The 26,012-nt window shown below is 42.0% G+C and overlaps 1 protein-coding gene across 3 annotated transcripts in view; it reads right to left on the reverse strand.

The window, feature by feature from the left end:
- The window catches only part of HHAT (hedgehog acyltransferase), a 190,419-nt gene that overhangs the window by 133,904 nt on the left and 30,503 nt on the right, over positions 1–26,012 (reverse strand). Inside the window, exons 1-6 of one of the 3 annotated variants that reach the window (XM_001234560.6) lie at positions 13,285–13,408; positions 12,271–12,420; positions 11,365–11,432; positions 8,949–9,062; positions 8,095–8,289; positions 4,147–4,359 (exon numbers count right to left, since the gene is read on the reverse strand). In XM_001234560.6, coding sequence (XP_001234561.2) covers positions 4,147–4,359; positions 8,095–8,289; positions 8,949–9,062; positions 11,365–11,432; positions 12,271–12,394 — 714 coding nt within the window. In that variant the 5' untranslated portion in view covers positions 12,395–12,420; positions 13,285–13,408. Of the gene's footprint in view, positions 1–4,146; positions 4,360–8,094; positions 8,290–8,948; positions 9,063–11,364; positions 11,433–12,270; positions 12,421–12,620; positions 13,206–13,284; positions 13,409–26,012 lie in introns of those variants that run through there. The other 2 variants (XM_040697386.2, XM_040697385.1) reach the window with 2 other exon arrangements.

Here is a 26,012-nt window from a genome sequence, read left to right on the forward strand (position 1 = left end):
CTACTGCATGCTGCCTAGGACTTTGGATGTACAATCTCTGCATCTGCTTCCATGTGCATTTATTCCAAACGGATATTTTAAATGGTTTGACCCCACAGGCATCTCTTAAAATACACAATGGTGCAAAAAGACGTCACACTCTCATCCCTACACTGTCCCTTCGGAGGTTACATCCCAGTCACCAGCTGCTGCCAAACTAATTTAGTGTCAGGAGGCCTAAGGGCCATTACTCACAATGTCATCACTTTCAAGATGGCCTAGGGAAGGACTGCCTTGTTAACAGCCAATTTATTTCTGGAAAGCTGTCAGACTTGAGAGGAGTTTATTAAAAGCTGACTAACCATACAAACGAGTTCCTAAGTGTCTAATTCAGCAAAAAAAAAAAAAAAAAAAAAAGCTATCCAGGAAGAAGCATATATTTATTCACATTTACAAGTGTGGGAAACACAGCAGCAAAACACAGAACAATGAAAACTGTTCTTACTTTTTTTTTTTCCCCCTCTGCATGTCCTACAAGGGCACTTGTCATTATGAGGTCTGTTCATACACAGAGGCACAAAACATGGATAGTAAGTGCCATACTGGAGCAAAACAAAAGGCTTGAAAAAAGGTATAAATTACACACTGCCTGCCCTCCTGCACAAGAGGATTACAAGAAAACACGAATCTTTCACTATGTAATTGTTGGATTATTTTTTCCTCACAGGTTCTGTGAAAATTTCTCAACATCATGAGAATTACTCAAAGAACATGAACAGAGAGCTGGTATCCTCAGCTCATTCCTATTACATTGTTAAGTTTTCAGAGAAAAACCCTCCCCTTCAGATTCTTGTAAAAACCTCCTAAAACTGAAATGTCTTGAATTGGCAACACCATTGCACTTCCAGAACTATGCAATTATCTGCAACACATCTCACGCAGACCAAGTCCTCCACTTCCTCAGGCATGCACAATCGTGGCACACAAGCACTTTGCAAGCTCAAAGGAAGCAACCCAAGCAACCCCATCTCCCACAGAGTATTAGAAGGAGTAGATTCTTCAAACTGTCCAAGTAGCCTACAAAGCAGGCAGGTTCAATCCCAACAGCCAATCATGAGACTACACTGTATCAAACAACATTTAGTCCTACAGATAAATTAATCATTCTCAAGTCCTACAGAACCAATCAGTTGTAGAAACAGCCAAATGCTACTAAACTTAACAGAATCAAGAACAGACATTGATTTCTTACTTCTTGTACTTCATTGATAGCTGTAGATCACAAAATAAAAGTTCAAAGATATTACAGTTGTGAAGGAGAGTAGGATTATCCAGGCAGTAATCCTGCCAAACACAGAAAAGATAACAGCTTGCTCTAAAAAAAAAAATATCTCAAACTTCTGCCAGCTGCATTGGATTCATTACCTGACAGTAGTTCTTCATTTTCTCCTGTAGCATTGTCAAGGTCAGTGAGACCTATGTGATGTACTGCGCAAACGCCACTTAAGTGCAAGTTAAAAAAGAGACAAGACAAAGTTCACAGCTGACAGGCTCCTCAAGATGCCTCACGATTTTTACATCACTAATCATAGTAAACAAATTCTATACTATTTTATTACACCTTTTTTTCCTGCAGTGAAAGAGAATTTGATCCAGTAACTTAGTGGAAAGACTGTCTATACCATTTTTCACATGTCACTGAACGTATGCCAAGTTTCATTCTTCAGTTTTTAACCAGACACCAAAAATATACATAAACAAGCAACCCACTCACCCACACACAACACCCTCCCTAAAATCCCAGTCATCTTATCTGCACAATACACCTAACATGCAGTTGGCTCTGTTCACTTGGAAATGAGCAAACATACTAATTTTGTAGCTGAATCTGTACTAACTACATGACATTTTGGAGCCTACCATTAAATCACAGGCATTTGCACAATACACCTTCGAATCCACGGCTAGAACTACTACATTATATTTCTACTCAGGCCATCAGTGAAATACAACAGCCTCTCATTTCTGCCTGGCAATGGATGCAAATTACCAGCATTATTGATCTCTTTCATTCATGTAACAGCTTCTCTGCTTCCTTTTTCAATAACTCTACTTTCCAGCATGCTGAGCAGAAACCCTCTTCTAGTCTCATCTTCAGTTAAGTGCTTCTGCAGTTCCCAATCTCCTGTTCTGATAGCTACAATAAACACACTTCTGGTATTGTGCACTTTGAACAAACTGCTGAGATCTGCTAACTTCAGAATCTGCCTCTAACCTCAGATGTCAAGGCGATGACATGACCCTTCTCTGGTAAGAACTCTGAAAATGCATTGCAGCAAACACTGAGAAACAAGTTACATTTTTTCAGTATGTCCCATCGCCATCAAGGCTTTAACAAAACAAGGTCTGTGCATATTTAAACAAGAACATAACGCAAATACAGGCATTCCATTCTCCATGTTCAGTTTTCCCTTCTCACCGTCTCAAACCAAGAATATAGACAGGCTTTTCACAGGTGTGAGCCATATCAGGTGAACTACGATCCATTTCAAGACCCTATGCACCATTTTTTGCAATGGCTGTCTCCCAGCTGCCCGCTACTCAGAATCCTGTATGTTGAAAAAAAATCATTTCCCTCTGCTAGCAGTAAAGCAACATTGGTGGAATTGAATACAATTTAGAAACTATAAAACAACAGTAAAGAAAACTTCCTCAGCATCCATATCAGTAAGTCTAGTGAAAGAACAATTCTACTCATCTGAAGGTTTTTAATTCCCTTTTCCCCCATTTGCAGTCTTTTCCTGAAAAGAGGTTTAAAGTTGCACAGATGATTGGCTTGTTTTCAGCGAAGCCTAAAAACTTGCTTATGACATGCTTCTGTCAGTCTTGCAGATGCTTTTGCTTATCTGACTCATCTCTCTTAATGACAACTCATTGTCAGCAAGCACTTGAAGAAAGCAACTTTTCTTCAAAGTGGTGAAAGATCCTCTGACTCTGCCCTTTTAATTTGTATAACACTTCTGCCAGTCACAGCTCAGAGCATCTCAGCACCTCTGGTTCCTATTTGACAGCATACAGGCTCCAGATACATTTAGGAACTCATGCTGAGATATTCAAAGCCACAGAGAAGATTTGGACACCTGCCTACTATTAAATGTAATGGAAAATAAGTATGCAAATGTATTAGTCAGCTTCAGAACATTAGTGTCTATTTAGGGACCTACCTTGCCTCTCCTATTTCACTTGTATGATTCACAAAAGCTTAAAGGCTTTTAGTCAAGGAATCAGATGTTCCCTATTGCAGCAGAAGCTGAGCAGAGCCAATCCTTCCAGGCTGACTCAGCTGCAAGGGCACCTTTCCTGTAGCTCTCTCAAAAGTACAGGCACATGGTGATAGTTCCCAACAATCCTCAGGATGTGGATCGCAGCAAAGTGTTCTGTGCTCGGTCAGCACAACAGCAGCTCTGCAGCAACTGAAATTCAGTTGATTTAAGGTCCTACATCCTGCAGGAGTAATGAAAGCTATCTCATCACTTGCCTTCATCTGAATTTGACAGACACTATGCGCTTCACAACTGCGTATCAATATTAACTGTGTATTAAGCAACCAGCACGAGACTACACTTGATACAGAAGCATTTAAGTTGTACCTTTACTGACAGGAAACAAACCTACAGAAACCGTGTTAGTCTGATTTTTCTAAAAGCTAACTACTAAGTACCTCTTATCTAGTGCAGAAGAGAGCTGTCCAAAACCACCAACCTAAATGCAGTTTACTTCAACATTTGTCAAGAAAGGGATGAATATACACTAACACTAGGGACATGGACTCTTTCAAAGTCTCACTAACATCCATTTTTGACAACCTAGAAAATAAATTTAGCTCATTTGCAACATACATTCTGAAATACAGCACAAAAACAGTACCTCGGGGAAAACTGGTGAAAGAATTGTCTAATTAAAATTTTCTCATAACCAATATTAAAATCTCACAAAATATGAAACAAAATTAATCCATTGCATTGAATTTACTTCTAATAAAAGACAGATTTGGCAGCTGAAGAGAGATCACCCATTTTCTTCAATATTTCTTAGTCAAATATGATTCACATTTGTACATGTAAGCTGGAAGTTTATAATTGCATGGTCTTAAAAAAATACTGTTACCTGCTTACTAAATTCATCGAAGTTCATAAGGGGTCCATTGTGGAACATGGGATAGTAAAACACATATGCCAGCATCCACAGGAACGAATGAGATGATTTCTGGGCACGTCCATTCCAGCAGTATTCCAGGCTGAAACTTGTGTTGAAGAGGCAACGAACAGACACCGTGAAGAGAAGCAAATAATACTCATTTTCAGTGTCATACCACTCTCTCTGTAAGACAAAACAAGGTCAAAGCATAACAGTACAATGCTGTGATTCATAAATTGCAGGATAATTAAATCCATCAAGACCTTGACTTTCCAGGTCACCGACAGCAGAAAGCACCTAAAGCTAACAGAGACTGGCAGGAATATCGGAAGCAAATGTCGCTAACATTTGAAGAGTGAATGCTGGCTGCTGGTCTGCAAAGCTGCTGCAACAGGCAGAAAACATTACAGCTAATTTCAAATTTTACTATGTCTTGAAGAACTATGAAAAACCAGGAGAGCTTTTCTTATGCAAATACCATCTTTTTTCCTCAGGTTTTGTCTGGATACATAGCATCAAATATAGGTGGCAATCCTATCAGCAACTAAGGAGTTACTAGGACTGGACCCAAAGCTGCAAGTCAAATCTGAAAAGAATCAGACACTTGCTAGGAAGCCCAAAGCTGGAAAGACTTTGCTGAATTTCTGTTGTGTTTATGATACTCCCTGACATACACTGTCAACAAAATCAGACATATATAGATGCACAAATCAATTAACACACAAAAAAAAACAAACACACGCAACCTTAGAAACATCAGCAAATATAATTTGGCTAATTAAATTTGTATCGCAGTGGGCTTAAGAAGCCCTTTGATCTCAGAGAAAGAAATCCACCTACACCACAAGGAAAGATCCAACCAGCTCAGCTCTGCTCCCTTTCAAAATTAGAAGTGGCCTAATAGTATAATCCTAGTTTTCCCTTTCCTCTCAGTCCAAATAAATACAACAAGGACATTTCCTCGTAACTATGAAGCAGTTTCTCTTACATCTTTATTGCCCAACCAAAAGCATTAGCAAAACAGCAAAACTGAGCTTGCACCAACCATCTGTGAGCAAACAACTCATTTAGTATAAACGAAACTGTTTGAGAAACACTCTTCATTTCCACACTACCAGTGAGATCCTAACAGGCTTTACTGAGTGACTCCTGGATATGAACCCAAAGAACAGCACTTGAAATCACTATGATTATACCTCTAACAAAGGAGAAATACATTCACTAGAGCACTGGGCAAGGTATTTATCATACTCTGTCTCCACCGAAAAACACTTCTGCATTAATGTACAAAATTTCATCTCAATGCACTGATTGGCATGATAGAAGGTCTTCTGTTACCCCTAAACTACAATTAAGTGTGGTGAGGCCAAACCACATTTCAAGAAGCATTAGAAATTCTGATCTCAAATCCAAACCCCAACACTAGGGTTAGGTAGATTTTCAGATTTCATTTCCTAACGGGCAGACCAATAGGAAAAAAAATCCATGCGTTTTCCAGATGATTGATCAGAAGGATAACATGAACAATGCCATTCAAAATGGATAAAATAGAGAAGAATGTGTTGGCACCCCACTCTCAAAAGCGCCTGAGAAATGTAAAGTTTTCCACCCAGAAGAGATTAAGGATCCTGGAACAAACCAGGATGTTGCCAGTTTCTGGGCAAAAGATGATAATGCTCACAGTAGACAAAAAGGCTAACCCAAATAAACAAGGAAGATTTGTTTATCAGCTTCCTAGAAGAATCCTTATAGCCAAAACCATGTGGTTACTTCTCTGTAGCATGGATCACCAGGTCTAGACATAGTTTTCTCTTCCCATTGCCAGCCTCACAACAACTTGCTAGTGTATATTTGTGCTTAGAAAATATATTCACAGACACAGATGCAACCTCCCAATTCCAGTTTCTGAGAACTTCTTTTAATCTGGATGTGTACTACTCAGTTGACATGCTGCATAAATCTCTTGTTTTTGTGGGTTTTTTTTTTCAAATCACAGGACACAGCTCTATGTGTGACTGTAATGTGATAGAAAGCACAATGATAACAGCAGAGCAGCAAGATCCCAGGCTACAATAAACAAGGATCTGCTCAGACACAACAGCAGTGGGCACAGAAATAAAGAAAACAAGCTGCTTACCTTCAGAAGGCCTCAGGCACGCAGGGATCTCCTGTGAGATACTCTTCCCCCCCCCCCCCTGCCAACCCTTAAATGAGGTCTGGGAAGGGATGGATCCTGGCTCCACCAGGTGCAGTCACTCAGGTACACTGCATGCACCTGAGCTCCCCTGGGTTGGCCCTGCCTTACCACCAGGTGCTCAATCACTGCTTCAAGACATGACTTAGCATTTATACTACAGTGACCGTAGGCAACATTCAGTCAAGCTATCAATATTACATTATCACAATGACTGGATGTTTTTCCTCATGCAATGACAGACCTCTTTGTCATCCTCTTGAGGTACACTCCTTCTTACACACAGCAGACAGGTTTTACTGAAAACTTTCACAACACAGAGAGCTTTAGCTTTAGTGGGTTGCATTTGTACTGCAAACCAAACTTTGTCCTGCTGCTTTATTAAGTTTTCCCAAGTTTTCCTGGGGTCTATTAGCTTCGCACAAACTCCTCCACTGTCTTTCCCAGACAGTACAACATATATTATAAAGAAGCTGTTTTAGTTTCTATTTGCTGGTCAGAGAAAGGCAGATAGCAGCACAAGAACAATGATTCTCTACATGAGCAGCAGAATGAACAGCTCCAACCAGAGCTGGCCAATCCCACACAAACTGAATTCAGAGATTGTACTACACTGTACATGGCTCCACTGACAGGATAAAGGCAATACAGAGGGGAAAAAAAAAAAAAAAAAACAGCAGGAAGGTGGGATGGAGAAAAAAAAGGACAAAAAAGATAGCAAAGGAAAACAGAGCAATCCAAAAACAAATGGTAAATAAGAGTGGAGATCGATAAAAATGAACAGAAGATAAAGTAGGCAGCACTTTGGTGGTTGTCTTGTTAGAGTTCGAACATTCCCTTACACAGTAAGAGACCATCACGTTACCCTGCAGAGTCCTTCTGTTCATTTGGCATAATTCAGAGTAAGAATGCAGCCAGGTCTGAGACAGAGAAGAAGAGCTGTGTTGTGGAGCTGTCTGAGCAAATACAACTTCAGAAGGCTGGGCCTTATCTAAAGTAGTCCCTCAGAACCACCTTCTGCCCTAGCTTGTCTCTTCAGTTCCCCAGACAAATGCAAACAAAACAACCTTGGCTTTTATCTTTACAGAGGTGACAATCATCTCTCAGAATAACCCCACAGGTGTTCCTGAAGCATCAGACCATCACCAATCTCACTCCTCTCATCTGCTGTTTGAGAGCCCTGCAGGATCACCAGCAACAACACAGAGCAAAAGAAAACGAAGGAACAAAGGCAATAACGAAAGCAGGAGAGACAGATGGTAGATTCAAATAAACATAGCCAAAGCTTTAAAAGAAGCATGTACAGCAGGCTAGAGTGTACAGTATACTGAATATAACCTGACCATGTCAGCTGGTATCCAAAAGACTAACAAAGCGCGATAACTGAGGAAGACATCCTCTCTTCTAAGTGACCTCAGTCACATATACCACCATTATGAATCAAATTATGTTCTATTGTAGTGAGCTTTCAGTTTATGCCTTGACAAATACCCAAATCAAACAATAGGTGGCGCACTAGTAAGAATTCACCAAGCATATGAGCCTATCCACATTTCTAATTACAAGAGCTCTACCATGGCTCACTGCACCTCTGCTTCCTACAGGTTTTCAAGCCAGTCTGCTTAGACCAATTAAAGAGAGAGTAGTTGGTCAAGAAGATAGCCACCGTAACAGCAAACAAGACAGTATTTAATTTGATGCTTAATTCATACATGTGAAATTACCTTGGCTTCTTCCACTGCTGGTATGCGTAAAGTAGATAACAGGATAAGTGAGCACAGCCACGTCAGGAGCGGGATCTGAAACTGAGCCACAGCAAATGAAATAGCTGTGTGTACCAAAATGACCGCAAAGCCCTTGATTCCTAATAAAAACCAGCAGGCAGCCATTCCATACACCATCAAGCACCACGGTTTATACTGTTAGAAAAAAAAAAAAAGAAAAAAGACCATGAATAATTTTAATATTTTATTTCTAAAGCCAAACATAGTAACAGTACTGTCCTATACATAGTAGGGCCACTAAGATGATCAAAGGGCTGGAGTACCTCTCCTATGAGGAAAGGTTGAGGGAACTGGGATTGTTTAGCTTGGAGAAGAGAAGGCTCCAGGGAGACCTCATTGTGGCCTTCCCATTCTTGAAGGGAGCGTATAAACAGGATGGGGAATGGCTGTTTATAAGGGTGGATAGTGATAGCACAAGGGGGAATGGTTTTTACACTGAGACAGGGAGGTTTAGGTTAGATATTAGGAGGAGGTTTTTCACATAGAGGCTGGTGGTGCACTGGAACAGGTTGCCCAAGGAGGCTGTGGATGCCCCATCCCTGGAGGCATTCAAGGCCAGGCTGGATGTGGCTCTGGGCAGCCTGGTCTGGTGGTTGGCGACCCTGCACATAGCAGGGAGGGGTGAAACTAGATGACCATTGTGGTCCTTTTCAACCCAGGCCATTCTGTTATGCTATGATAGTAGAGTGTCAGGCCTACACATCATCCCTTCCATTCCCATAGCTGATTAAAGCTTTCTATTCCCATAACTAGCTAGAAAACACAAATTTGCTGTGAAGTAAACTCATGCATACCTTGTCCATGAACAGCCTGCACATTTGTGATACCAGCAGATGACCAGCCAGAAGCCACAGTATGTATTCCCTTCCCCATTCAATCCAATAGCTCCACTCAAAATCCAAGGCATCCTGGGCATCAAGAAAATATGCATAACTACAAAAGCATGTTCTTAAAGTACAACTAAATGTCTCAGTAATATACAAAGTCCATTGTCCAATACCACAGAATTCAGCATCTGAGGAATTTTTTGCTTAGGCAAGGAAGTCTGATTATTTGCAGTGGTGAGCTCCAATGCCACTTCGACTTTCAGTAGCCTAAAATCCACAGAAAGAAGTGGAAGAGCGGAGGGGCACCATCAGCACACAAAAAGAAGCACACTAACCAGAGCTGACACCTGCCCACCTGCACATAAAACTGACACCAGCAGCAGCCTGCTGGGGACACAGGTGCAGAACATCATGAAAATACTGCCACTGACAACTATAAGGGTACATATGGCTCAGAGCCAGAGTCCACTTCAAAGCACATAAGCTTCTACACATTCCCATGACAGGGTGCTACATGTTCCATTTCTCTCTGCAGGCTCCAGATCACTGGTTGAAGTAATCCAAAGTACCCTTATGCTGCTGTAGTCTCATTAGCAAATCATCACAAGCACAACTGAGTGCTGGGCATCATCAGCATTTCCCTGAAACCCAATAAAACCAACAAAAACAAGACATGTTCTAAGCAGGAGAACACATGGCCTACGTACCCCTCAGAGCTGCTTTTAAGATGGCCTCATTTCACAGAAAGGTAGATAAGGCAAAGCAGCTGCCAAGCAAAAACAAGTAGCACGAGTACCAAGGAAACCATGCCTGGTGCAGACAGACCATACACAACTGTACTGATCCACCAGCCAAATTTGGATAGAAAGGATATCGGGAGAGCGCTAATTACTATTTCTATCAACAGAAGTAAGAGAGGGTAATACATATTCTCTCAGGTGATAAAAGGTGAAAGAAAATCGAAGCTCTGACTTCTCTGGACTTTTCTACAGATAAGGGGAAAAAACACTGCACTGTGTGGAAAACTCATAGTTTGGATGACACAATACCTTGCTCTAAGAGAAGTTTCACTGACTATTTCAATAAAGCCTAATCGCAACCAGGTGGAGCCAGGTCAGACTGAAACTCCCATTAGATACAAATGTCATTCTAAATGAGATAAAAGGGATCAGCTGGCAACCCCTGTTCCCTGCTAAAAGTTAGGACTTCTAAACACACACAGCTGTCTGCATGTCTGGGACTAAATTCAGTATCTCACATGCTTTGCATCTCCAGAACGTTTTGTGATTTGCTTGACAGGACACATAAAGTGGCCCATACAAGTGGTGATGGTGGGCCTAAACATAGACATGTATTCTTGGCTTTGATTAAATCACCTTCAAAATGAGTTAATGAATTTTCTTCAAAAGGAAGTGAGATGGGTTATTTGGGTTTTGGGTTGTCTTAGAAAATAAAAGCATGTTTCTTCAAACATTTATGTTTCAAAATCTCTTCTCCTCTATGCTGAACTACAGCTCAACCATGAGTGCCACCAGCGTTCACTGATGTTAAGCATTACCCAAACACCAAATGACATGAACAAAGGGAAAAAAAGGCTGCAGGAAACGTAAAGGGTGATTAAACCTTTGAAGGCCAAAGAGCCACATAGAAGCTTATTAAATGACATTACTAATGAGAAACATTCAGACCAACCACCAAGAGAAACCAAAAAACAACACCTAATGGTGAGTATGAAAATCTGTAAAGTTATTATGGGCTTCTGAAACTAAAACAGTATCTTGGGTGAGCAAACGGCATTTTTGGAGCTTTTTGGTTAGCATTATTTCCCTGCCATTGAGAAGTAGTTCAGATTAGAATAGAACACAAAGGAAAATGCACTGGAAACAAGAAACAGTGCCTACGTTACCCTAACCCATCCCCCTCATCAAAAACTTAAACCTGCTTCATCCCACACAGATTGAAACATATGTTAGAAAAAGATTAAGTACTGCAGACTGCCTCATGTGGGAAGCACTTGTCTGTGTTTTTGCACATTAAATAATAATAATATACAGCATCTATGCTTTCCTCTTGGTCTTCATATCTTTATAGAGCTTTGAGCTCTGGTGTCTATGGGAATCTGGCTATAGAGAAAGAGAATAGAGTCAAAAAACCAGGGATGACATTTAAACACTTAAAACCAAAGTCTCCTTACAAAGCACCATCACGGGAAAGGAAAAGACCCCGATATGGAGCAAAGTAATTTGTTCATTTTTCACTGCTTCTCAGCAGAACACTGCTCGACACAACAGCTTGCTGCAGGAGGACTTCAAGGAATTGCAAGCTTCTGTCCTTGCAGAGAATCAACAAAATAAGAAGTGCTGGTAACACTCATTATTCCTACCTTCTTAAGGCCCCAAAACAGAGTCCCTTGTTCCAGTCCAAAGCTTCTGTCAATTTCATCTTCATATTCTGCAAGGATAAATAAATCTTCATTAATTACATAATTCTAAGAAAAGCAACAGTTCTGCAATGAGGCACTCTGCTTCTAAATAAAAACAAATTCCCCTCATCTTCTTCATAGCCATGGACGCTTGAACCTGGGAAAGAGGAGCTGTCTATGTGCAAGGAATTCAGCAGATGTGAAGCCTACAACTTTTCCTCTTTCCCAGCAGGCACAGTCAAGGGGCCATTCTATAGCCAGATCTTTCTATCTTCTATAGCCAGGGCTTTGGCCTGTATGCATCCTGGACCCTTAGATGATGAATGCAGAGTAGCCTTGACCACTGGACACTGGTATGTACTGCAGCAGGAGGAATTAACCCTGAAAGATGCACTACATAACAAAATATATCTTTTTTCCCCTCTTCCCTCATCCATGCCCATCAGGTTTCATACATACATACAAACATATTCATACATACATAAACTGCCCCCAGGCCTTCTCACCTCTAGGCTGAAAAACGATTTTAATTTTAAATACATATAACAGAGAGCTGAGCTTGAGCCATTTAACACATGGGACCTATAATAATCATCATTTCTTATCTTTTACGACTGTTTGCTATCTCCCTCTAGCGGCAAAGAAAGGCATGGGACGTGAAGGTGACTAATAAAAGGTGTACAGTGAAGACGTGTGAGGAGTATCACCCAGCTCCTGGACTCCAGCCATGAGGGGGCCCATTCACCTCCATCTCCTTCTAACAGGTTTGACAGAGGACTGAGGAAGAAACTATGGCAGCAGACAAATCCAGCTCTGCCACGGGCTAGAAACATTACAAAAGTGAGCGCATCAGCATCACAGACTTACTTTGAGAAACCTGGTACGCTTCATAGAAAGAATAGAAGTGAGAGCCAATGGTAAGGAACAGGTAGGCACACATTTCCCATGCCGGTAGCACCACTGGTCTGGGAGCTGCTCGGCTGTTCTTCATACTGACTGCACCTCTTTAGCTGGTCCCTGGAAAAGGTGAAGAAAACAAAGCAGAAACATAGCATCATTGAGGTTGGAAAAGCCCACTCAGATCATCTAGTCCAACCACCACTAAATGGTACAGTGCAGCTCAGCATTAAAAACCTTTACAATACTAAACAAAGTTACTGGAAAACAGAGAGCGCAGCGCTTGTCCTGCAGTCGCTTTGTGATGCGGGAGCCCTCACCTGCATCTCCAGAACAGCAGCACCCTCTCAGGGCTCTGCTTCGTGGGCCAGGGCCGTGTTACACTCCGAATCGTAACAAAAAGGCTAGAACGTGCCTAGGGATGTAGTGTGTCTCCAAGGGCCACTCTGAAACATCACTTCTCCATGCAGCCATTTGTACGTGGGGATAAGCGCTCCTGGCTCTGCACGTTGGTGTTTCAGGTCCAAATACACAGAACAGGAGCGCACACCAGCTAAGGTTAGTGTGAAAAAGCAAGCAACAGCAGTGCACACATTATTGTACATACACGGGCAGCCAACGCACATTTACTTCATAAAGAACTGGGCCAGCTGGCTTTCGGCAGCACCTCCCACCTACAAAAAGAGGGGCATTTGGAATGCGGTTTCTCAGCTGCACCCGAGACTTGCACTGCAACAACGTGCACGCCACACGTAGTCCCCCGTTCACACACGGCTACGTGAGAAGCCTCCTGGTTCCGTGAGACACGGCAACGAGGGGCACCGGGGCTCCACAGCCCGGACACGAGGAGTAGCCGCAGCCGGGCAGCGCTCTGCACCGCCCGCAGCAGCACCGCCGCCATGCTGGCCCGGAGCCCCCGGAACCGCTGTGGACGCCCCACCGGGGCCCGACCGCGCCGGGAGGCGGGCAGCCCGCAGCCCCTACCTGCTGAGGGCTCGCCGAGGCCGGGAGCAGCCGCCCCTCAGCCCGCGGCGGGGGAAGGGCAGAACGGGGCAGCGCCGGCACTGCGCGCCCGCTCCCGACCGCCGGGCGGCGCCGCAGCCCTCCCGCGGCGGCGAAGCGGCCCCCGCCGTCCTCCCCGCGCTTCCGGCTCCGGCGCTGCGGCTCCGCCCCGGCCCTGGCTGCTGGCGGCCCCGGCTGGGCTGGGCGAGGTGTTGCAGGCCCGGCTGGAGCGAGAGGCGCTGTTTGCAGCATGGGAGGCGGTCTTCTCTGTAAAAAATGCCGTCTGCAAGCATCAACTCAGCACGAAGTTGATGCTTGGGCAGGCCCTGACCTTGTGGCCCAGTCACACCGCAGTTTGGACCTGGCCAACGTGACCTTACAGATGTGCAGCGCAGGCCCACCGTGGTCCAAATGGATCCTCGAGGGCTCTTGCACGATGTCCTTCACGTTTCCTTATCCTTATTTATAAAGCACGAACCACTTGTGTAATAAGTTAGCTTTCTGGTCTGTGTTTCTGAGTACCTCTCATAATCTGACTGCAGGTGCCATAATCGTATGACTGATGGATCATAAAAGAATATTACCTGTGTAAAAGAGCCTTAGAAAGAGGATAGTGTTTTCAGCATTTAATATGAGCTGGGAGAAACCACAGAGATGGTGGTGGAAAAAAATAAAATGCTGTAAGGAAGACTGAAAATAGAGAAGTTTTCTTCAACGTGTCTCTGAAAAATTGTTCCAGGAGATGTCAGGTAAATTAACTGCAAACTACAAGTGAGGGGCTGTATTAAAACCAAAATTAGACCATTTTGCAAACGGATGTCTATAACAGCCTTCTACAGATACTTTTTCCCCCCACTAAAGTGAGAGAAACACTGATGAGGTGATATGGGTAATTTCTGTTTTTACAGTAATCGTGATAACTATAGAAATGAACAGGTCTGAGAAACACGCCAAGACAGGAAGATGAGGCTGAAAGTGCTGGTGATGGCAACCACATCATAGAACCAGCCTGTATTTTAATGGCTGGAGGGGATTTCCCTTCTTGCTGTACCTTAAACATGGTCAATGAACCTTGCACCACATTTACTTATAAAATTGCCTAAAATATTTTGTCACTTTATATCCATCCATTCTTGCACCATGTGACTCTTATCACACTCTTTCGTTTACATCTGTTTATAGGGGGGAACCTTTCATTTCCTTTTGGATGTCACTTTGCTAGATCTTCAAGTTGCTCTTAAAAAAAAACAGGATTTCAGTTCTCTGTGGCCTTCTTTTCATGTTCAGATCCATGCTGCCTCATACCTGAAAGCCAGGCTTGTGCCTAATATTCCAGAGGAAGTCTCACTAGTACAAGGTGTTAAGTCACAGAATCACAGAATCACCAAGACTGGGTCATCCAGTCCAACCATCCACCTTTCACCAGTATTTCCCACTAAATCACGTCCCTTACTTAGTACAACATCTAAACATTCCTTGAACACCTCCAGGGACAGTGACTCCACCACCTCTCTGGGCAGTCCATTCCAGCACCTAAACGTTCTTTTGGAGAAGAAATTTTTCCTAATGTCCAACCTGAATCTCCTGTGGTGCAACTTGAGGCTGTTCCCTCTAGTCCTATTGCTAGTAACACGAGAGAAGAGTCCAACCCCTAACTCACCACAGCCTCCCTTCAGGGAGGCCAACTTCACCACAGCCTTCTCCAGGTAGCTGGAGAGAGTTATAAGGCCTCCCCTGAGCCTCCTCTTCTCCAGACTAAAAGTCATTTTGATCCAAACCATAAATATGCCTCTTGGTGTTTCCAGGAATCCCATTTCTCTTGGTATTGCCTTCTGCCTTCACTTTTTCTTTCACCGTTGTTGGCCAAGAGTGACTCATCTTCATTTTACACTGTCAATTTTTGATAGCCACTAGATGCAAGATGCTGCACTTTTACCACTGAATTACTGTAAAACTCTAAGGTTGGGTACATTCTCCTCTGTGACACCTGGATACTCTTCTCAGTTGACACTACTTCCCTGTTTTATGCCCTTCCTGGGTTTGTCAATAACCTTTCCCCCCAGAACATAACAACACCTGCATAACAGCATCAGACCACGACTGTTGTTGAATTCACTTAAAATGCCCACAGTACTGTAGCAGTTCTGGCCACTAAGGGTCAGTAAAGATTGTATTTTCCTACCTTTTTTGATTTCTGTTTAACAGCATGAGTAAAAATGCCCTCTAGATGGCTGCATAATACAAATTGTATGTGTGCAGCAGTAGCTTTGCAGCTTTAAAATAGGAAGAGGTATGACAAGTTACATCTTTTACATCAGGTTACACTGGCAATAACACCTTTTTAATTGATGTGGTGACATCCAGGAGTCGATGCATATTCTGTGACTGTATAAGTAACTTTCCTTTCATAAATTTCACTGCCAAGCTAATTGAGCAAGAAAACCGACAAACTCTGATAATGGTCCCATCTGGAAGATTTTCCTGTCTGGACTTCTAATTTGGATGAGAATTTTTTCTTTCCACATTTATTCAGGAGGTTTTACGTAGCAAAATGTGAGAAGAATCTCAATGAATGAAGCTGTTGAACACAGCTGTCATGAACTACATATCTACACATCTCTCACAGTTTAAGATGGCATGAATGAGAGCAGAATCCTGCTGTTGAGATATGACAGGCAGTTGATGAACTAGAAAGCGAAAACCTTAGAAATGGAACCAGAAGGCCCTGCTTATATCAACTTAATACAATATTGCCCCTTACTATTGATTTTGTGTGCAAGTTCTTTAGAGTTGAGCTCTTTACAGAGCTGCTTATCACTAGGGTCTCTTCATGTCCATGGTGAAGCAACAGAGTGGGGATCTATAAGACAGAGAGGTGGAAAATCAGGCATTCTGCAGTTGAAAAAGTAAACCAAAGCTACTGGTTTATCAGATCTCCCTGGAGCCTTCTCTTGTCTGTTCTGAACAGCCCCAGCTCTCTTGGCTCATCCTTGTAGGGGAGGCATTACATCCCTTGGATCATTTTTGTGGCACTCCTCTGGACGCGCTCCAACAGATCCATGTCTCTCCCGTACTGAGAACTCTACATCTGGATGCAGTACTGCAGGTGAGGTCTCACCAGCACAGAGCAGAGGGACAGGATCACCTCCCTCACCCTGCTGGCCATACTTCTTTTGATGCAGCCCAAGATCTGGTTGACTTTCTGGGCTGTGAGGGCACATTGCTGGCTCATGTCTAACTTGCCATCCACCAGTACCCCCAGATTCTTTTTGTCAGGGCTGTGCTCAATCCGTTCATCCCCCGGCTTGCTTTGGTAGTGGGGGTTAGTTACAAGCTATGCCCTAGAACTTACTCTTGTAGGTTCATTTATCACAGCCGTGAGCTGAGCTTCTTGTTTTCATTTATCCCCTGTAAATGATATGGTAATGCTCCATGGATACAACATCTGAATGATGAGACACAAGCAGCATCTACTAAGAGCGTGCATATTAAAAGCTCAGCAGCATACAGAAGGATTAGCCATCTATGTTTAGAAAAAATAACAACTGTGACAAGAAATATCCAGGTAGCAAAACAGCAATATTAAAAATTAGGAAAGCTAGAAACATAAAAGCTGTGGTATTTGCGGAGAGAGCGAAGTGAGTTTTCCAATAGCCAAGCTAAATGATACAACTGGAGTTTATGTGAAACCTCCCTCCAGAGATCTCAGGCATAGAGTTATGAATTCTAGGGAGAAAAGTTTGAAGGTTAGCATTTTTTTATCTTGTTTTGCATGGCTGAATGAAAAGCCAATGTTACACTATGTTGATCAGTCTTGCGGATAGTCCCATATTTACAGGTTTCTCTGTTCTCTGACTCTCAGCCCCCAAACAGGCTGTCTGTGAAATGCAAAGAGACTTTATTATTTTCCATCACTTTTAGCCATATATATACACAGACAGTGTATATAAACAGATCCTTGCAATTGCCAAGTCAGTATTTCCATGCACATAGAAAACATCATTTTCTTGGTTTCTTTTTAATGAATCCCTTGCATCTTCAAGAACTTGTTTCATGCTCTATGGCTGGAAAATTACAATTGTGCTTCTAACTGGGGATTCATAAAATTACTTATGTAAAACTAGAGTAAATTAATACAGTATTGTAACTAAGCAGTTCACCATTGGACTCATGCTGAACATCTCAGAGACTTCCTCCTAAATACGCTACATGTGTTGCTTAACTAATGCCCAGAAAACCATAGCTCCTGGTCAGAGCCTTCTAAGGGATTTCTTTACTCATAACCCAGTCTTGCCTCCAATGAAAGCAGAACTGGAAGCTGAGTCCTACTAACCATGTATGTAGGGACTACTTCGGTACAGTTACTATAGCTAGAATGAGGTTCAACTGTGCTACCTTGATCATGCTTCAGTCTAAGTTAGCAGTGCCTGCACAGCTTGCCCTCTTTTATAAATAGTCAGTGATTAAACACAAAGCTGTGTTTTGCTTTGGTTTTCAGCATAATATTCTTTAAATGCTGTCTGGCTTTATGTGTCAGATTATGGGATTTAAGGGGATAGTGAGTCAACTCCCACCTACCTTAGCCATCAGATTGAAACCTCCCATCATTCCTGGTGAGGAGGTGGATAATCCATTGGTAGAAAGGACTCTTCAAAAAATCCCTACTTCAGATTCTTACTGTTTTTAAAACACAGTAGAACAAAATTCATGAAAAAAAAAGGCCATATCACAGACATTTTACTCAATTGCAATTTAACTTATTACAAACGATGGCCAGATTCCCACTTGACCTCAGACAGAGCAAGTAGCTGACAAAATGTAAAGTTATTCCTAAAGTGTTGCATATTTAGATTTACCAAGGCTGTAAATCAGATGCAAATCTAATTCTATTATACTGCATTAAACACAGATTACTCATATCTGTACACATCTATATTTAATCCATAGTGCTTTCCTGAAAATACTGCCTTTTTAATTAGTTTAGGAGAATAAATGCAGCAACATAAAGAAATAAAATACATCTCAGACTACTATATAACCATCCAAAAATATCCAGACAGAAAACTCTCCCTCTTTGCCTACTGAGTAAATTTTCTAAACTCTATCTCCTGACATCTCTACTCCATGTGAATAGCCAGGAAGGGATCATTTCATTTGCCACAACCACTCATATTTTACCAGCTTATCCCATACTTCCTGTTGCTTGCCATAGCCTTGCAAAAGAGTGGGCGTAAGTACTGTTCCAGGTTGGTTATTTTTGTTTCTATTTGGCAGAGTATTTTTGCTTTGTCTCTTTAAGGCCTATGAAACTGAGAAGACTCGGTGGAGCTGACTTTCACATCACCACAAATGGAGCCAGTGCAGCCCTGTCCAGCAGCCAGCTATCCAGACAGAACCAGCAAGGCGGTGGAAACTCCGCGCACACTTCTTGGCTACCTGGTATGCTCCTTTGGCTGTGGGGTCCTGTTCCCCCTATGCATATGCACTGTCTGCATCTGCCTCCAAATTGCATTGTAAATAAAAAACGAACGGTTACTTTCCTATCTGAGTATATGGATGACATTTTAAGGATTAAGTAAACATATTGCTCGACAGGAGGAGCCTTCCTCTAACAGAAGTTTTTCTGTGTGTTTTATATGAGCAGCTTTCTTGCTCTGTGTATTCATTGCCTTCTAATTTATCTCCACTTTACCTTTTACCCTTCCTTGAAGAGACGGTAGTAACACAGAAAAAGCTTCCAACTCATACAAAATTGACTTTGGGAAGAAGATAGATAGACATCTTCTATTTTGCTTGTGTGTTTATGTAACAGGCTATAAATGTATATAAATGATAAGAAGTACTCTGTCATACTTGAAGCATTTTTTAGATTGTTCTGGAGATGATGCCTTTCAATAGGAAAAAATTCAAAAGCTCTCTAGGTGCTTGTGCAAAATGCCAGCAACATCTCACCCTTTGCAGATAATCTCTTCATATAATGGTGCTAAAATATTAAGCAAAATTGCATTGAACTCATAAATATTTACAGCTATTTGGAATGCCAAAATTTTGCTCTTCGACTAGCACAAATCAACCGAGTAACATTGTGTACAATAAAAAAATGGGTCACTGCCAACTGTGGCTTATAACTGCAACGTGATTTGCAGATACGTTGAACCGCTGCCTGAGGACCAAGTACAGCTTTCAGTGCAGTGTCTTCATTGACTAGTGTAGGTTTGTAACAGGTCACAAGCCTTACATCTCCCATGGACTACTTCTTCCTTCTGACCTGAGATGCTTGTAGTGGCAAATGGGAAGGGCGTTTCCCTCCTTTGACACGAAGAATTAGGACCAGCCCACTCAGAGGATGTAAGCCCTACAAGAGGGATCATCATGAGTCTAGCCTGCCCTCAGAGTCACCATTTCTGGACAGCGGCTTAAACAGCTGAGTCAATTTAATGCAAAATGCAGACACTGTTTTATAGGAGAGAGAGACCCAGAACAGTCCTTTCCTTCATGTCCCAGATGCTCAGTACAGCATCATACAGCCGTTTTTGTCCTTACAGATAATGCATCTTTGTCACACAAAAGGCACATGAGCTGCACAACTGCCCCTGCCCTATGCTCTGAGCCACTACATGCCCCTGTCACTCACCACCGACTTGATTGTTTTCAGCTGAAGTACTTCGTGGCCATTTTGAGTAAAATATTCTGAATAGTATCTCTCTTCACTCTTTCAGTTGCAACACCCTTACCGCAAGGAAACGGTGGGGAGCATTTCTGGTTTCCACTTTCTATAGCTTTTTCTAAGGAAACCCCAGGGTGAATAGCTCCCACAACACAGCTGTAGGTCCTGTGGTATGACTTAAGCGCTTAATCTGTCCTGATTACTTTGTAACAGAATGCAGAACACCATTCTTGTGAGCTGTTTGCTTTAACGCTCACCCTTCAAATGCGCTATTTATCAACAAAGGGTTTTCCAAGCAAGCATTAATTTTCCATCATCCCATCACATTACGCAGCAAAACAAAGTAATGTTATCACCATTTTACAGATTTTAAAAAATTGAGGTGAAGAGATCAACTGATTGACCCAAAGGCTTGAAGAGAGTCATAGTCAGAGCTGGGACTCAGAGTTTCAGGATTAGTCTTGTGCCCAGAACAATTCTTCACGCTTCCCCTCTGAAGACAAACTACTGCCAGTACCAGTCCAGCTTTGTCATCCCTCAGGGCATTTTCTTTCCTGAACTGAGAGGAGCTATGAGAATGACTTTCTCACCATAGCCAACAACCCTTCATCTGCTGGGTTATTAATGCCTGGGCAATGACTGCTCTTGGAGCAGTCTATTTGGGTAATTGGGTTTTAAAAATGTGCTTTGAGAAAAGTGTTCCTTTTTAACTAATGAATGTTTACAGGAATAAATTTGTTAAAATAATGCATCAGTATTCCTCGTGCTAATAGCTGCTCTCATTTACGGCCATTTTCTGAAACCGGGGAATCAACAGGAGAGGCAGATGAAACAACTGCAAGTTAGGTATCTACCTTCTTTAAGGGCATAAATGAAGAAATTGCTGTTATTATAGCTTGAAAGCACGTAATTTTGGGGGGTATTTTCTGAAGAGGCGAGAAAATAGGTAGAGAACTATGATATTATGGTAAAGACTGCTTCAGGAGGGCACTTATATTCCCCTTTTGAGATGCCTGCTATCTGTGATTCCTCAAAACATTATTGTTAAGATGAAAAACATTCAGTACAGCCCCAGAAGAATTTAAAAATTTGCACAGTGTTTCAAGAGAATAAATGTGACCTATTAGCGAAGAATACTTTTCAACAGTAATTTTCGACAAATTGGTTTGTTTTCCACTACTGTGTAACATCACTGTCTTTTCTTTTTCATTAGAACTAGTCACTTTTGAGGCTCCGAGTGGAAGAAAGGAAAGAAAATAATTGTTAAGAGCAGCTTAAGCACACACAGTACAAATCTTGATCATTTTCTGCTCTGTTTTTCTTGGTATTGCTCTTCCTAAGGAAGAAACCAGCAAATCTTGTTTACTACTAATACCCTCTTCCAGCATCCTCTGTGAACCCCAGATATTTAGTCACAAACTGTGCAGGCGCAAAAGTTGTCCATTTCCAAATGACCTTTTTTGAACCCCATTCAAAAATCTGCAGTCACTTAAACCTCACTTGCTTGACAGTACACACACCCACACAAACAGGACACTGTTCTCTATTCATCATGCTTGAAAACCATGTCTGAACTTGTGTGTTAGAAAAATAAAATAAAACATGTGGACTTAGCTGTGGGATAGATATTTCACTAGTATGGCCCACAGCATTTAATTTTGTTTTTGTTAACAGCACACAGAATAGGTGCAGAATAATTTAAAAACTTAGGATAGGTAAAGCTGCTTTCCCAGGGCAATGCAGCTCTTTTCTAACATTGTTCCAAGTTGGCTGACAGTATGTATTTTCTATATAGTTGTTCCAGTACAGAACCAGAGAAACAAAGCAGCATAGTTTCTACCACCTTCCAGACCGTAGTTGGATTGGAAACTTAGACTGAGAGTAACTCAGCTTGATAAGCAATGGATAAGAAATCTCTACTTGTATGCAGAACAACCCACAAATGGGAAGCATAAGCCCACAACGAACAGATCCAGAACTGATGCTCACAGAGAAAATGTCTGAGGCCAAGAATGGAAGGTGCTGCTGGGAAGCCCTGCAGTTCAAGACAGTGCAGAAGCCAGCGGCAGCTGCCCCGTTGAATTGGTGTAGGCCTATGAGCACAGCAGCACCGATGAGATCTCTGCAATGTTTTCTGCCCTTCAGTCGCACTTTGGCAGGCAAGTAGGCCAGTCAAACTACATAGCCATTTCCTACTTCTGACTGCACTTCTTCATATGAATTACTGCCCAACTAAGACAAGTCCTTCTTAGGTATATAAGAGAAGCTTTTTTTCATGTGTTCAAGTAGAAACATCATACAGGTCCAGACTACACTGTCTCGTAGATATAAATAGATCTGCTAAGTATGGAGCTGCTTTTCTTCATATGGACAGATACCTTATCACCGCCTGGCAGCAAAGAGGTGATTTTCATTAGGCACACTTACATGATAAGCTTTCAGGAACTTTGAAAATATTCTGTGAGAGGAAAAGATGAGGTTCATTCCAGTCCACATGGACTTCAGTTGATCACATCTACCTTAGAGGAATTCACTTCAGAGCTGGCGTGTTACCAGAACTTCATCAAGAGGTGACTCCTGTTCACCAAGGACTTAATTTCAATGCATGCTGTCACAGGGAGATGTGAGCTGTGTTTAAGTAACTACTGAGGTTAGCATCCCCCTCCATTTTCACCCGGATACACAAACTGTACCCCAAACCTCCGGCCCTGTTGCAAAGAAAGAGCACAAAAGCTTTCATGGCTGGTTAGGGACCCTGCAGGCTCTAGGTCAGAAAATCATTCAACATTAATGGAGCTTAAGTGCACGCTCAAGTGGTTTGCTGAATAGGACTGATTTGCTCAAATGAGACTTCTGTCTTTGAGGAGAGAGTCATGCTACCAGCCCAGCTCTCATACGTGGCATTATAATAACAAAACACAGAGTGTGTTCATTAAGTAAGAGCATGAAAATACCACCAGGTGAGTAAGCAGATTGCAGTTTCAATAGTGTTTTCATCACAAATACTGTGTTGTTTTTTTTGTTTTTTTTTTAATTACAATGAAAAGCTCTTGACAGTGTCAGTTTAAGGAAATCATTCTCTACAAAGCTTTTTTATTTGTTCTTTACAATTTCTATCATCAGGTATTAGCCTCTTCAAAGAAAGAGCAACTTGTCAGAATAAAAATGCTCCTTTCAGAATTTAATGAGAATATTTATTCTTTCTTTTCTCTGAAGAGCACTGCAATGTGATAGGTGATATACAGAGAATAACTAGTCCCATTGGAGAATAAACTCCAAATAACTTTGCTTTTCACAGTTCAGACTAGATGAGCAGGATTTCGCTTTGGTTTCCCAACTGAGGAATTACTAATGACCTCGAACTGCAAAATCTTTGCCCTTTCTGATCTGCAAACCTTAAAACACATAGAGCTGTTTTCAAGAAATTGTTAGAAAAATCTTCCTTTCACTTTTTTATCTGGATAGCATTGTTGTTTTACAGCCATGACACTGAGAGGTCAAACCAGCTGTGTGGCTCCATAGGGAGGTTACTCCTCCACATATGAAATGCCAATTGATATCTCTGCGGAAGGGTTTCTAGCATATACAAGCCCAGATCCTCAACTGCTGTAAACCTGCACAGCACTAAAAACATGAACTAGCTAAGAGTTTTGCCCTTTAATCTCAGAATTCCTCAGTTAGACATAAAAGCATGAGGACTGAGTCTGAGGAAGCTGAGCATCACTGCTACCATCAGCATGAGAGGAATAAGTCGTCAGAGTAAAAAAGGAATTGTTCAAGGTTGGAAAACCAGCTGGGCAGCTCTACAGGGGAACTGATCTCCATGACAGGGTCTTCACATTATCTCAGCTTCCACTACATTTGGGCAAATTTCATGCTGGTCATAGAGGCCTCTGGTAATTCATCAAGTGTAAGCAAGTCAGATTTCAGATGTGCTCTCACACTGTTCATCATGCTGATGGGGCTAACACGACATGGGCAGCGCACAGACAGGGGTGCCTGTTACACTATCCAGAACCCTTAATGCAGGCCTTTGGGAAATGGTTGGGGAAACTACGCAGAAATTTCTGAGTCTCATCCTGATTCATGGCCCAGGACTCTGTGCCAGACTTCCAGGCTTGTCTGGCTCCCAAAGAAGCCTCTGTCATCCTTGTTGTATGTTGAAGTAATCTGTAATGAAATGTGGTAATAGAGTTTTTTTTTTTCAGAGTATTAATGTGGAAATATGTCTGGGTAGGGCATTAGTCCCCTAGGAAATTATCTTCCCAACATCAATTCCCAAGATGATCCCACTTTGATATTAGACTGCGGGCCCTTTGCCTTAAGCCAAGACTGGTCACAATGTGAGAAAAGATTACTTTTGTCTCACAGTCTCCCCTGAAAACAAGAAATCAACTTTCTTCTCCAAGTTCCAAAGGACCGAGCTGGAAAGATGAGCTGCTCATTTCCCTCTGTGACTGGAAACTAATTGCTGCAAAACCACAGAATACAAAATGAAAGGGAAGTAAGACATAAAAAAGCAGGCAGTACCAGTCTTGGATGCTACATTAACAGAATTCTATTATCTGTCTGAGAGACCATGCTGAAAACTTGCTGTATTACAAATCATTCTCTCCTTTATAATGGGTTAAGGCAGAATCTTGCTTTAGTTTTTCACGGTAAATGCCAAAAATAAATGATTTAAACCAGATGTATGGTATTTGTGCACATTTTAGGGCAGCTCCGATTCAGCAGATGCCTTGTATTAATAATATACAGTTGCGACAGGAAATGTGGTTTAGGTTCCTGGAAAAACATAAAAGTTAATTCCATTACTCCATTTCAGGGTGCCTTTCCTCAAACGCTAAACTGGTTTTGATTACACAGAAACCTTATAGTGAGAAAACTTTGTCAAGACTATTAACTTATCAGTGCTTATCCTCCTTCGTACACATCCCCTACTGCCAACCTACGTGCTGAGCTACCTGTGAACAAGCCTAGAACACACAAAATGGACCTACAAAATCTGGGATGGTACAGACCCCTTTTTCTAATACTATTTCAATTATTATTTTTCCTTAGATATACTGTGTTCTGCTTCCCATTCTCTCTTTATTCTGCCTGAATAAGAGCCCTCGGTTTGAAGAAACATTTCAACAACAGCAGCCCCCCAAAACCTCTTACCCATGGCAATGAGACAAATCACAGTAATTGATCTCTAGAGGGAGTCTTCTAAAGGTTGAAGCACAAACACTTTCCAGAACTCTGCTGCAATGAGCATGAACTCAAACAAACATTCAGTTTGCTATCTGCATTTTGTCACTTGATCCATTCTGAGCAGCTGGCTTGGAAAAGGCTTTTTCCAGGAAAAGAGAAGCACGTTCTGGTGGATTCAGAAATAATACTGAAATGAATGCATTTCAGCTAGCTTCTCCTTCAGTGCCATACAATTTATTCAGTTTATGCGTCACTGCACGAAAACAAAAATTACAGGAGCATTTCAACGCATCTAAATACAAATGTTTTTCACCAGTAAACCTCAGTGAGGTCCTGAATTCAGGAATGTTACTCTGATGATTAGCAGCTGTTTTATAGGCAAAGAAGGATCAGATATTTAATTCCTACCTGACAACAGAGAAGGATAGTTCAGACAAGAAGCAATGGAACGACCCACACACAAACACAGACAAACATCTACAGCTAATATTGTGTTTGGAGCAAAAGCAAATGTCTGGAGGTGAATTACAAAATTAGAAAAAGCTGAGTTTAATAAGAGCTTAACTCAGCTGCCCACAGTGGAAAAAAAAGTAGTTTGAGGTTTTGCAGGGCTCAACCCCTCCCCTCCAAAAATCTCTCCATCAGGGTATCGAATGGCAGCCCACTTACCCAATGAAAAAACGAATCAGAGGCATTACACTATTTCATTGTGGTGTGCGGACACAACACTGAGGTATGCTGAAAACCAGTGTGTGATTACCACCCCCAGCTAGGTATCACACGCATATGTGGGTTTGCTGTTACTCATTCTGGACTGTATTGTTTGACACGGCATGGTGAATTCCCG

The sequence above is a fragment of the Gallus gallus genome, chromosome 3 (assembly GCF_016699485.2).
Source record: "Gallus gallus isolate bGalGal1 chromosome 3, bGalGal1.mat.broiler.GRCg7b, whole genome shotgun sequence".
NCBI classification, from domain to species: Eukaryota; Metazoa; Chordata; class Aves; order Galliformes; family Phasianidae; genus Gallus; species Gallus gallus.